The following is a 13,242-nucleotide window of genomic DNA, read 5'->3' as shown; positions in this document are numbered from 1 at the left end:
CAGAGGTAAAAGAGTCTTCTTCCGAAGCACTAGCATCACTGGTGTCCATTCACTTCACAATAATATTTGCGCCCAAATTCAAATTCAAATTTTTATTGTCGTATGTGTTTGATTGCAATCAACAATTGTTGTACATGGATAAAGAATACATTGAATATACGTAAAGCTAGTTTGACAAGTTCTGGCTTACAATTTAGTTTACATTTGGATTATACTACCTTACACCTAAGTTTTTCAAGGTTTTTTACATTTATTATTTTTATGCATATTTGGACCATGTCCTTGTAAGTTTTATTCGTGTTTAAAATTTAAATATTATATTATTTTGCTGAATTTGCGGAGAAAAATTTTAATAATAAAAACCGCATGACTTTTGTTTGTGTTTTTGCGTATCTTAAAGCTAAAAATAAATAAATAAATAAGGGTAGAGGAGGGAAAAGGATTTTTGGTGGTTAGGGAGGTGGGGGTTTAGATTATTGCTGGATGTCGTAGCTGAGGCCTGCATTTGGGTTTATAGAGTCGTGTTTTCTGTGGTAAAATATTAGATTTTTCTCAGTGTCATATATGATTCCTGAGCTGCATAGATAGCTGTAAAAGTGAGGTGTTAGTAATTGTAATGAGTAATTATATAGAACATCAAATTGTTCTAAGTTATTGTTGCTTATGAATTTTTCTAGAATGCCAAAAGCTTTCTGGTCTAGTCTTTTTGTTTTGGTTATTTCGTATAATTGTTTATTCGTCGTGTATGTAGCGTATTTGCTTCCAGCAGCTTTTCTAAGTATCTGCCTTTCATATATTCTAAGTTTTTCCATTTGACTTGAGCTAACGTTCATCCAAGCTGCATGGCCATACGTAAGTATGGGTTGTATGAGTTTTTTGTAGGCATGTGATCTGATTGTCTGAATTTTGGTACTCTGAGATGTAAGTGTGGATGAGAATATGAGACACAGTTCCTTATTTTGCCATTTGACTTTGTTTAATATATAGTTAATGTGTTCCTTAAAAGTTAGTTTAGTGTCATATATGATACCTAAATACTTTAATTGTACCGTGTTTTTAATTAGTATGCTATTGTTAATGTATATTTTTGGGGTGAAATTTCGGGCATTTTTGAAGAGCCTATTTTTTGCAGGACCTTTAAATATTATACTATGGCACTTGTTGGCATTAAGCTTTAGCTGCCATTTGGCAAAATAATCACAGAGTGTATCTAGATATTTATTTAGTTCATTTTGGGCATGCGCCGTAGACGCATTTGACGCCAAAATTATGATGTCATCCGCATAGATGAGTTGTTTTATTTGCATTGTTCTACTGGGCGGGTATTCAGGAATATCTGCTAGAAAAATATTGTAAAGGGTTGGTGATAGTAAGGAGCCTTGTGGAACTCCAGCATTAATATTTCTAATAATAGATGTCTCAGATTCATCAGGAGTAGAAACATGAAATGTTCGGGCGGTTAAGTAATTTAAAATAAGACGTGAAATGTGGGGGTTGAAGTTGAAAGTAGTGCGTAATTTATGTAAAAGTCCTTTAGTTCAAACCGTGTCAAACGCTTTTTCGAAGTCTAAGGCGCAGGTATTGTGTATAGCGTCAAAAATAAAAGTGTTTTCTGTGACTAGAGCGTTGTTTATGGACTTGCCTTTTCTGAACCCAAATTGGTGGTTCTTCAGAATATTATTGTTCTCTAAATGTTTATTTATTTGTTCTAGAATAATTTTCTCAAAGAGCATGCCTAAAGCTGATAGTATGGCTATGGGTCTGTAACTTTTTAAGGATGTTGGATCGGTTTTGGGCTTTAATATTGGAATAATTTTTGCGTGTTTCCACGTGTTTGGGAAGTAGGAGATGTTAATGCACTGGTTAAAAATTGGTGATGCGTTTCTTTATTTGTTTTATTCCATTAACGTTTTGAAACTGTACTTTCAATTTCATAGTCATTTCAGGGTTAATTGAAGAATGAAATCCAGCAATAGTGTTTTTTTTATGTCAGGATTTTCGTGTGCGGTTGGGTATTTGCTTGTGAGAACTTGCATTATGTTTATACAAAAGATTAGGTCTTTTCCGAATGCATCTGTGGTGTCTTTGTTAATTTTTTCTAGTGTTATTGTTTGATGCTTGGGTTGTTGTTTTGGGAAGTTGGTGGGAAGGATTGGTGATTTAACTATTGAGGCGAAGCTTTGTCCGTCTTGTACTTTGTTATTTTTTAGGTTACTGTATTTTATTATGTTTTCAATTTTTTTATTAGTGTTCTGTCGCTTGCTGTTTATTTTTTCAATATAGCTTTTGCGCACAGGACATATTTTTGCGTTTGCCGTGTGGTTTTCTTTACAGTTAGTGCTTTTTATGTTTGGGTTTTTTTCGGTTTTTTCAGTGTCCTTTATGATTTTGCACTTGCCTGGGGCGTGCGGTTCGATGCATTTAACGCATCTATATGGCATTTGACAATTGCTCGCTACATGGCAGAATCTCTGGCATTTTCTGCATTGATTTATGTGGTTGGGATGAGGTTTGAATTTTTCGACTTGTATTTTACAGTTAAGTAATTTGTTTAGATTGTACATCTGTTCAATGTTATCGGTTTTTGAGATTTGGCACATCCAGTGTATATTCTTACATTTTGTTACAGAAGTAATTTTTAGGTCAGGTTATGACTCAGTGAGTGCAGTCCTTACTTCCTCAGTGCTATACACATCAGTTGGTAGTTTTTTTATTATTAATGTGTGTGGTTTTAGTTGTTTCGGAGTAAATGAGAAGAACATTACTCCTTTTTTGGTTAACTCTTCTTTTATCGTCAAGAGGTCGGCCAATGAGAAGGTTTCAATGTGTATTATGATTTTGCTCACATTTATTTGGGTAAATTTATTATGTTTTAATGTGTTTTTCATTATTTCACTTAAAGACTTCGATTTTTGTTCGTAGGTGATTATAATTGGTAAGTCTTTTAAGACCGGGTCATTAGTTATTGGGTGTTTGTTTGTTGCAGTGGATTTGCTTCGTATTTGGACTTCTTTACTCTTTGGTAGCTCTGGGAACACGTTTTCTACGTTTTTGACTATGGGTTGTTGCTTTTTTATTGTATTCAGTTGATAAATTGCCTTGTTGTACTCTGATCTTAAAGATTTGAGTTCTTCAAGAAGAGCACTCATCTCTTCTTTCTTTATGGTAACATTTCCATTTGGTTCCTCTTCGTCCATTTCCTCGTCGAATTCTTCTTCTTCTTCGCTCTCTTCATCCTGTGACGATTCGTCAGAGCTTGTTCCTCCCTCGTGTTTCCGTTTCAGCATTGCGGGTTCGGAGTCCATGTTGTCATTTTCGGTTATTTTAACCACAGGGGATACGACTCCTACTTCTTCAGTATGCGGTTTGGCGCTCAATTTTTGTTTTTTCATTTCGCTCTTGTTCTTCCTGTAAGCCCTTTCGGCAATCACTCTTTGTTATTTTCGGTTTATTCAGCCTCTGTCTGTAAATATATATTTCTCACTACTTTCAACAATCACTTTTCACATCTGGCTTTGTCCGATACAATAAACTTCACTTTACCGCGACCAGTAATTTTTCAATATTTTTCTTTTTATATTAACACACTGCACGAAAGTCACTGAAGAACTAATTTTGTCATTTTTTGTCATTTTGTCATTTTGTTGTTTATTGTCGGAGTGAAAGATTTAGGTGTTTACATTGTTCCTGCTTAATTTATAAACATTCAAGTTTGACAATTTCTTGAAGTCTTTTTATTAATTTATGTATACCCTGCGCTTGTAGCTTTTCAGGGCTGAGGCACTTGAAGGTTTATTGATGTTACATTGTAGGTATTAAGGTTATTAAATTTATGATTATTTATGATTATTTAGTATGTGGGCAAAAAATGTAAATTATAAAAATCCCACGTTCTTTAAATTTTAAGGTGGAAACTTATGACTAACTTAGGGTAGAGTAGTGTAACTAGACTAGGTAGGGAAAGGGAATATATACAGAAGGATGATGCTAGAACTAATGGGATAGTAGTTAATTAGCTTAAATTAAATTGAATAATATTAAAATACATTAAGTTGTTTTATGTTTAAATTGATTATTGTTGGGTGTTATATACTAAGCCGTCCATCGGATTTAAAGAACGAAATTTTCTGTGGAAGAATATTAGGTTCTTTGCTTCGTCATATAGAATTCCTTTGCTTTGTAGATGGTTTCTGTGGTGGACTGTGAGCAGTTCTGTGTTACCTTCTGGGATTTCTTCTTGGGCTGTATTGTTGCTGGCTATGAAATTATTTAACGTGTTAAATATTAGTTTATCTAGCCGTGTAACATTTGACTTTTTGTAGAGAGTGCTGTTGTTTGTGTAGAGACGTGTATCTTCATCTCTGCATAACGGCCCGAGGGAGATTCTGATTATTTTTCTTTCAAGTAGCCGAAGTTTCTCCATTTGGTTGCTGCTAATATTCATCCACGCAATGGATCCATATGTGAGAATGGGTTGAATAAGTTTTTTATAGATAAGAAGTTTGGTCTTAATAATAATGTACATAGTTCTTGGATCACAGTTTGGGCTGGACGTGAATAATGGTTTAAATATATGACTTAAAGTCATTAAAGCTTTGTATGCTTTCTTATAAGTATTATTTGTGTGTTTAATGAAGCTCAGTTTTTCATCATATGTGACTCCTAGGTATTTAAATTCTTTTTCAAAGGTAATTCGGATGTTACCATCTATGTATAAATTTGGTATAAAATGTCTGGCATTCTTATAGAGGAAGCCTATTTTGGGTCCTCTGATGATGGATGCTATGCATTTTTGGCTATTCAGTTTTAGCTGCCATTTATTGAAGTATTTGCACAATGTGGCAAGGTAGCAGTTGACTTCGTTTTCGACATGAGCCATTGATCCACCTGCTGCTAGTAAGAGGATGTCATCTGCGTATATCAAACATTGGATTTGTGTAGATGTATTTTGATTTGCGTAGTCAGGGATGTCTGCTAGAAAGATGTTGTATAGCAGGGGAGCCAGTAGGGATCCCTGCGGTACTCCCGCTGGTATCGATCTTATGAGGGACACTTCATTTTCATCTGGGCTGTGGACTTGGAATGTTCGGTTGCTGAGATAACTTTTGATAGTTTTTACGATGTCATCGTTTATGAAGAATTTGTGCTTCATTTTGAAGATTAAGCCATTCGACCACACTGTGTCGAATGCTTTTTCAAAGTCCAAAGCGCATGTTATTGTGGCTCGTTTGCGTAAATGATTCTTGAATATGAAGTTATTCGCTGCAAGAAGGGCGTGGTTTGTTGAGGAGTTGCTTTTGAAACCATATTGATTAGGTTTAAGTATGTTATTTACACTGAGATGTTTTTGTAGTTGGTCGTAGATAATTTTCTCTAGAAGTAGGCTTATTGCTGATAGTAGTGAGATTGGTCGGTATGAGCTTATTTTTCGTGGATTTGCGTTGGGTTTGGGTATAGGAATAACTTTGCTGAGTTTCCAGTCATTTGGGAAGTAGTTATTGTTTAGGCAGTGGTTGAATAGGGTGGTGAGGTATGTGATTATTGGTACATTGAAATGTTTTATAAGAAAGTTGCATGTTTTATCTGGTCCCATGGATTTTTTTGAGTTTTTGGCTTTGATGATTTCAATTACTTCATCAGGGTTGGTCAGACCATATCTATGGGCTTCTTCCCATTGACCATCCGCCGGACGATAATTGCTGAATTCAATTCGATGGGTAGGTGTGTTGGGAAATTCTTGTGATATTATGTTATTTATAGTTGAAATATGGTTTTGGATATCCGGATCTGGGTGAGGGGATATTATGTTTCTTCTGTGTATCTTTTCAAAGGACCAGGCTATTGCATTTATTTTATTGAAAGTTGATGATAAATTCGGCTGTTCAATGCTGAAGTCTATTGAGTTTACTTCTTCTTGGGTGAGTATGATATCGTTGTTAAGGCATTGTTTTGTTTGAACTTTAGGATTAAGCATTTTTAGATATTTATTGCTTATTCTGTGTGTATTAGTTTTTTGTAGTTTATGGCTTAATTCTTTTAGCTCGCAAAGGTATATATGGTTGGTGATTTGTATATCTATTTCTTTAATGGTTGTTTTAATGTGATTGATTTGTGTGCTGCTTAAGGTGTGTCTCTTGAAGAGTATTTTACGGAGTCTTTTTTTGTTTTGGATTAATTGGATGCATTTGTTACTAAGTTTTATTGTTTTGTTTGTTGTCTTTGTGGTAGCTTTAGGTATTGCTCTGTCTGAGCTTAGACCTATTTCGATTGCAGCAGTCAGTGTTTTGATGTGTTGATCTATTTCATTTATTGTGATGTTTCTATTGATGGGTATTTGATTTAGGTTCTGTAAGATTGTGCTGTTCAATTCTATGTTATTTATTTTTGAGAATATGTATTTAGATTTAGGGGTGTTTTTTATAAGGCGGTTGTTTTGTAGTTTTATTGTCAGTTCTATGGCATGATGATCCGAGGGAAAGTCTTTTACGGTTTTGCATCCTTGGCTAAATGTGAGTGAGTCTACAGGTATATATGGTGACGTGATGAAAAAATCAATGGAAGAGTCGATTCCATGAGCATTTAGTCGTGTCGGTTCCATCGCAGGTAGTATCATTAGTTGAGTATTGTTGGTGATCCATTCATCCAAGATTGTTCCGCTTTGGTTAGTGTGTAGTGGGTTGTAGTTTGGCTTATTCCATTGTGGTGTTTTACTGTTCAAGTCGCAACCAATTATTATATTGTTATGGGTCCGGGTTATAGAGTTGGCAATAATTTCTAAGTCTGAAGTTAGGAGAGGGTCGCGTGGTCTTTTGTATAAAGAAGCTAGTATATACGGTGTTAGTCTATTTTGGTTGTCTTTTAAATTTATTTGGATGGCTATTGCTTCGATATATTGTAGATTTGGGAGGCTTATTACTTCATATTGTATATCGTCTCTGAGGCATATCGCGACGCTCATTTCTGGATCCAAGTCATTGTTGTTGTTAACGGAGGATCTTGTTGCTGCTGTGGTTTGTCTAATGAAGGTGTAGGATTCTAGCATTGCTGCGTGTGTACTTCTTAGGTTGTGTTCTGCAAGTAGTAGGACATCGGGCTTGTGGGTTTTTATAAACTGGTTTAGTTCGATGCGTTTCTTTATTTGTTTTATTCCATTAACGTTTTGAAACTGTACTTTCAATTTCATAGTCATTTCAGGGTTAATTGAAGAATAAAATCCAGCAATAGTGTTTTTTTTATGTCAGGATTTTCGTGTGCGGTTGGGTATTTGCTTGTGAGAACTTGCATTATGTTTATACAAGAAATTAAGTCTTTTCCGAATGCATCTGTGGTGTCTTTGTTAATTTTTCCTAGTGTTATTGTTTGATGCTTGGCTTGTTGTTTTGGGAAGTTGGTGGTAAGGTTTGGCGATTTGACTATTGAGGCGAAGCTTTGTCCGTCTTGCACTTTGTTATTTTTTGGGTTACTGTATTTTATAATGTTTTCAATTTTTTTATTAGTGTTCTGTCGCTTGCTGTTTATTTTTTCAATATAGCTTTTGCGCACAGGACATATTTTTGCGTTTGCCGTGTGGTTTTCTTTACAGTTAGCGCATTTTATGTTTGGGTTTTTTTCGGTGTTTTCAGAGTCCTTTATGATTTTGCACTTTCCTGGGGCGTGCGGTTCGATGCATTTAACGCATCTATATGGCATTTGACAATTGCTCGCTACATGGCAGAATCTCTGGCATTTTCTGCATTGATTTATGTGGTTGGGATGAGGTTTGAATTTTTCGACTTGTATTTTACAGTTAAGTAATTTGTTTAGATTGTACATCTGTTTAATGTTATCGGTTTTTGAGATTTGGCACATCCAGTGTATATTCTTGTATTTTGTTACAGACGTAATTTTTAGGTCAGGTAATGACTCACTGAGTGCAGTCCTTACTTCCTCAGTGCTATACACATCAGTTGGTAGTTTTTTTATTATTAATGTGTGTGGTTTTAGTTGTTTCGGAGTAAATGAGAAGAACATTACTCCTTTTTTGGTTAACTCTTCTTTTATCGTCAAGAGGTCGGCCAATGAGTAGGTTTTAATGTGTATTATGATTTTGCTCACATTTATTAGGGTAAATTTATTATGTTTTAATGTGTTTTTCATTATTTCACTTAAAGACTTCGAGTTTTGTTCGTAGGTGATTATAATTGGTAAGTCTTTTAAGACCGGGTCATTAGTTATTGGGTGTTTGTTTGTTGCATTGGATTTGCTTCGTATTTGGGCTTCTTTACTCTTTGGTAGCTCTGGGAAAACGTTTTCTACGTTTTTGACTATGGGTTGTTGCTTTTTTATTGTATTCAGTTGGTAAATTGCCTTGTTGTACTCTGATCTTAAAGATTTGAGTTCTTCAAGAAGAGCACTCAACTCTTCTTTCTTTATGGTAACATTTCCATCTGGTTCCTCTTCGTCCATTTCCTCGTCGATTTCTTCTTCTTCTTCGCTCTCTTCATCCTGCGACGATTCGTCAGAGCTTGTTCCTCCTTCATGTTTCCGTTTCAGCATTGCGGATTCGGAGTCCATGTTGTCATTTTCCGTTATTTGATCCACAGGGGATACGACTTCTACTTCTTCAGTATGCGGTTTGGCACTCAATTTTTGTTTTTTCATTTCGCTCTTGTTCTTCCTGTAAGCCCTTTCGGCAATCACTCTTTGTTATTTTCGGTTTATTCAGTCTCTATCTGTAAATATATGTTTCTCACTACTTTCAACAATCACTTTTCACATCTGGCTTGATCCGATACAATAAACTTCACTTTACCACGACCAGCCATTTTTCAATCTTTTTCTTTTTATATTAACACACTCCACGAAAGTCACTGAAGAACTAATTTTGTCAGATCGGTGCGCTGCTCTTTATACCGATTCAATGAGAATACGAAGAGTTCCGAGCGATATATTTTTCTCGCTCTTCCGAAACCCGATTGATCGAAATGGCATGTTGTTCTATCTCCCTCTTTTCAACCCTCGGCGTTTCTGGTATATAAAGAGGTAGCGCAACGGGCAGCACGTTTATTGTGTTTTTAGAGGCGCGAAGAGAACAGTGAATTTGGAAATTAAAATGGCTCGTACAAAGCAGACTGCTCGTAAATCGACTGGTGGCAAGGCGCCACGCAAACAACTGGCTACAAAGGCCGCACGGAAGAGTGCTCCAGCCACCGGAGGAGTAAAGAAGCCCCATCGCTATCGTCCCGGAACTGTGGCTCTCCGTGAAATCCGTCGCTACCAGAAGAGTACCGAGTTGTTGATCCGCAAGCTGCCTTTCCAGCGGTTGGTGCGTGAAATAGCTCAGGACTTCAAGACAGATTTGCGCTTCCAGAGCTCGGCTGTGATGGCTTTGCAGGAAGCTAGCGAAGCCTATCTGGTTGGTCTGTTTGAAGATACCAATTTGTGCGCCATTCATGCCAAGCGCGTTACTATTATGCCCAAAGACATCCAGCTGGCTCGTCGTATCCGTGGAGAGCGCGCTTAAATTGAATAATTGTCAATTGGAAGCCCATATATTTAAAAAAAAATCGGTCCTTTTCAGGACCACAATGTTATTTTCAATGAGATTTGAGTACCTATTGATATATAACCCAAAAGAATTAGTTTTTAGATTTGGAAGGCAAAGAAAAATATATTTAATAAATGTATAGCAAAATATATATATGTTTTTATTTAGAGCACTCTTTACAGAATATTAATATTAGCATTTAGCTGTTTAAGTCATAAATTGGTAAATATATAAAGAAAAACTTAAAATATGTCAAACAAAAAAAATTAAAATTTTATAAGAAATGATATTATTTAATATACAAATTTCTATTATGCATTTTAAAATTAACTAAGAGTTTGTATTATATTAGGTTAATAAGGCTAAAGGTGTTGTCGGTTTTATTAAAAGATGGGCTAAAGAATTTAACGACCCTTACATTACTAAAAGCTTATTTATATCCTTGGTCCGCCCGATACTGGAGTACGGTTCATGTGTCTGGTGTCCCCAATACGGTGTTCATCAAGACCGCATAGAATCCGTACAAAAAAACTTCTTATTATTTGCTCTTAGGGGACTTAACTGGGACACAAATCTTCACCTACCTTCGTATAATAGTAGACTCCTACTATTAAACTTACCCTCCTTAAAAAATCGTAGAACAATGCTGGGTGTCGTTTTCCTACACAACCTTATTAATGGTGATGTAGATAGCCAGCACTTACTAACACGCTTACAGTTTAACGTTCCGAATAGAAGGACCAGAAACTTTAGTCTTTTATTCTTAAGCCATTGTAGATCGACATATGCACAGCATGATCCCCTTAGGATTTTATGTTCGAACTACAATGGTCTGTGTAATATTATTTCTCTTTCTTCCCTGTCAAATTTGAAAAACCTCCATTTTAAATTACCTACAAGAACATACTAATTCTTCCTCGTTTTCTTTATAATCCTTCTATTTAAACTTATATACTATACTCATTATACTAACTCGAATTTATTCCCGCGATTCGAGCCGTACGTTATGCGGCAGGCGCCCCTCGGTCGGAGGTGGGCTGTACGTATGCAGTGGGAACCGCGCAAAAAAATTAGAAGATTATTATTTATTAAATGAAAACTAAAGTAAAGGTTATTTTTCGAAGGCTTCTATAAGTGGTAACTATAGTTCAATGTGAGACTTTCACAGGTATACATAGCCAAATATAAAAAAGATGAATTACTTCCAGAATGCAAAATGGAGAAGATTTATTAGAAAAAACAAAACCATTTAAAATTATATTCTTTTAGAAAAACTATATATTTTAGTACCAAAACAGTTTCTTTATTTCAAATGAAAGCGCAAAGGGTCATTTTAAAATCTACATTTAAGTATGAGTATTATATAAAAATAAAATTATTATTTGCATAACTGGTAGTTGAAAGTTCAATTTATAACATTCATTTGTATATCAACAATAGTACAATCATTTTATATTTTTAACGATGTTTTAATGTAAAATATTTAAGATATTAAAGTAAACGTGCACTTTCGATTACTCAATAAAAAGCAACCGATCTATATTGAAATTGAAATACGGCAATTGAAAAAAGTTTTTACTAAATTTTGAATATTTAAGAATAAAACGCAATTTAAAAAAATCAACATCATATCATTTTAAGAATGAAAAAGTAAAAAATAATTACACCCTTCGAAAAAACATTTGTAGCACAAATTAACTGTGCCAAACACATAGTCAAACTGCTCTACTCCTCGATTCTCATCCGAGCAAGGGACTTTGGATGTGGGGTCGCGGGCTATTTTTTGCATAAAAAAAATTTATTTCTGTGAATAAAAATTTAAAAATGTCCGATTCAGCAGTAACTACATCCGCGTCTCCTGTGGCAGCTCCACCTGCACCGGTTGAGAAAAAAGTAAAAAAGTAACAGAAAAAAAGGCAACGGGCTCCGCTGCCACAAAGGCGAAGAAGACCACTGCACCACCATCGCATCCGCCAACTCAACAAATGGTAGACGCTTCAATAAAGAATTTGAAGGAGCGTGGGGGCTCGTCCCTCCTAGCAATCAAGAAGTACATTACTGCCACGTACAAATGCGATGCTCAGAAGCTGGCTCCTTTCATCAAGAAGTACCTGAAGTCTGCCGTTGCCAACGGTAAGCTGATCCAGACGAAGGGAAAGGGTGCTTCTGGTTCGTTTAAACTGTCAGCTTCTGCCAAGAAGGAGCCCAAGCCAAAGCCTTCTTCTGTTGAGAAAAAAACTAAAACCAAGAAGGTATCCACCAAGAAGACCGGAGCCACCACTAAAAAGGCCGCCGGAGCTGCCGACAAGAAGCCCAAAACTAAAAAAGCCGTGGCTACTAAGAAGACCGCTGAAAAGAAAAAAACCGAGAAGGCCAAGGCAAAGGACGCTAAGAAATCTGGTAACGTTAAGGCAAAAGCAGTAGCATCAAAGGTGAAGCCATCATCAGCCAAACCAAAGGCAGCTAAAGCCCCAAAGGCTAAACCAGCTGCATCTGCTAAGCCCAAAAAGACTGTGAAGAAAGCCGCTGCTCCTGCTACCGCAAAGAAGCCAAAAGCTAAGACCACGGCAGCGAAAAAATAAATTGTGATAATGTGCATTAAAATTGCACACGTTTGCAATCGAAATTTTAGATTTCGAAATCTAAAATTAAATTAAACAAGCCCTTTTCAGGACTACAAGATATGTTTTAAAGAGAAAGAAATTATAAATTTTTTTCAACTTGACTTATTAGGAGAGTATCTTAAAAACAATACTGGATTCGAAATTGCAATAGAAAATTTGAAAATTTGGTTGCATAGGCGTACATAAAAAATATCAATTATTTAATGCAATATAGAAAAACGACGCCCAGCATCGTTCAACTATTTGTTTATGAAGGTATAACTATTAAGGCCGTCAGCCAACGGGTACTACAGGGGAGAAACGCATGAGTTCATGTACCGTATCTGTGTACACCGCTGGTAGTGCGACTATACTCTCCACGTAAGGGCGGCTGGTAACAGGTCCCGGTAAGGTCATGTCTCTGCCGAGGACGCTGGCGAATCGTAGCCGGAAAGAAACACTCCCTTCCTCAAATCACCCCAATCCAAGGTGGAACAGCATGTGCGGAGGGATGCATGTCCGGGGGGTGCACGGACGTTAATATGCGGACTCTGGGGGACCGGCCGACCCCTCAGTTTCAATCAGGCTTATCATGATAACCGGGCTATGTCATGATGGACGAACCCCTTCCCGCCTACTCGTGGGTCCAAATATGAATCTAAACAAAAACACAAACAAAAATAGTGGAGAACGGAACTCCCCAAGAAAGTCCGGAAATGGGATCATGGATCCGTCAATCTCCAAGGCAGACAGAGGCCAAAAAGACGCTGGGATGGCGAAGCTCCCCACTGAGGGACAACATCCGGAGGCGAGCTGCGCCGATGTAGGGGGAGATGCCCAGGCACCAACCCCCAAATCGGGGCCCACCATGGGACCACCGAACGGTGTGGGGGGCAAGATCCCAGGGTCGAGCTGCTCTCGCACCGGTGGTATCCCTAAGGATGGCCCCGGTCCGGCGACTGCTGGCCCCTTGCAGCCGAAGGGCTCCTATAAGGATAGGAGGAGAGCGGCCTTCATTCTGATGAGGGCAGACCCATCGGCGGTATCCAACCCCAATCAGGCTGAGATAATTAAGTGGGCGAGGGAAATCCTGCCTGACTTTCAGCGGGAGTG

The 13,242-nt window shown here is 37.0% G+C and overlaps 2 protein-coding genes and 1 pseudogene across 2 annotated transcripts in view; all 3 read left to right on the top strand.

The window, feature by feature from the left end:
- The window catches only part of LOC6501747 (histone H3), a 64,120-nt gene extending 54,445 nt beyond the window's left edge, over nt 1-9,675 (top strand). Inside the window, exon 2 of the mRNA XM_001967711.4 lies at nt 9,558-9,675. The gene's annotated coding sequence lies outside the window, so the exon portion shown is untranslated. The remainder of the gene's footprint in view (nt 1-9,557) is intronic.
- On the top strand, nt 9,011-9,529 carry LOC6505010 (histone H3). The gene has a single exon (XM_044716646.1). The coding sequence runs from the start codon at nt 9,092-9,094 to the stop codon at nt 9,500-9,502; it is 411 nt and encodes a 136-aa protein (XP_044572581.1). The 5' UTR covers nt 9,011-9,091; the 3' UTR covers nt 9,503-9,529.
- Nucleotides 9,676-11,335: 1,660 nt separating the features above from the next.
- LOC6505020 lies at nt 11,336-12,197 on the top strand (annotated as a pseudogene).
- The last annotated feature ends 1,045 nt before the right edge of the window (nt 12,198-13,242 follow it).

This window comes from Drosophila ananassae, chromosome 3R, assembly GCF_017639315.1.
Source record: "Drosophila ananassae strain 14024-0371.13 chromosome 3R, ASM1763931v2, whole genome shotgun sequence".
In the NCBI taxonomy this organism is placed as follows: domain Eukaryota; kingdom Metazoa; phylum Arthropoda; class Insecta; order Diptera; family Drosophilidae; genus Drosophila; species Drosophila ananassae.
This window is presented reverse-complemented; position numbering and strand designations above follow the sequence as displayed.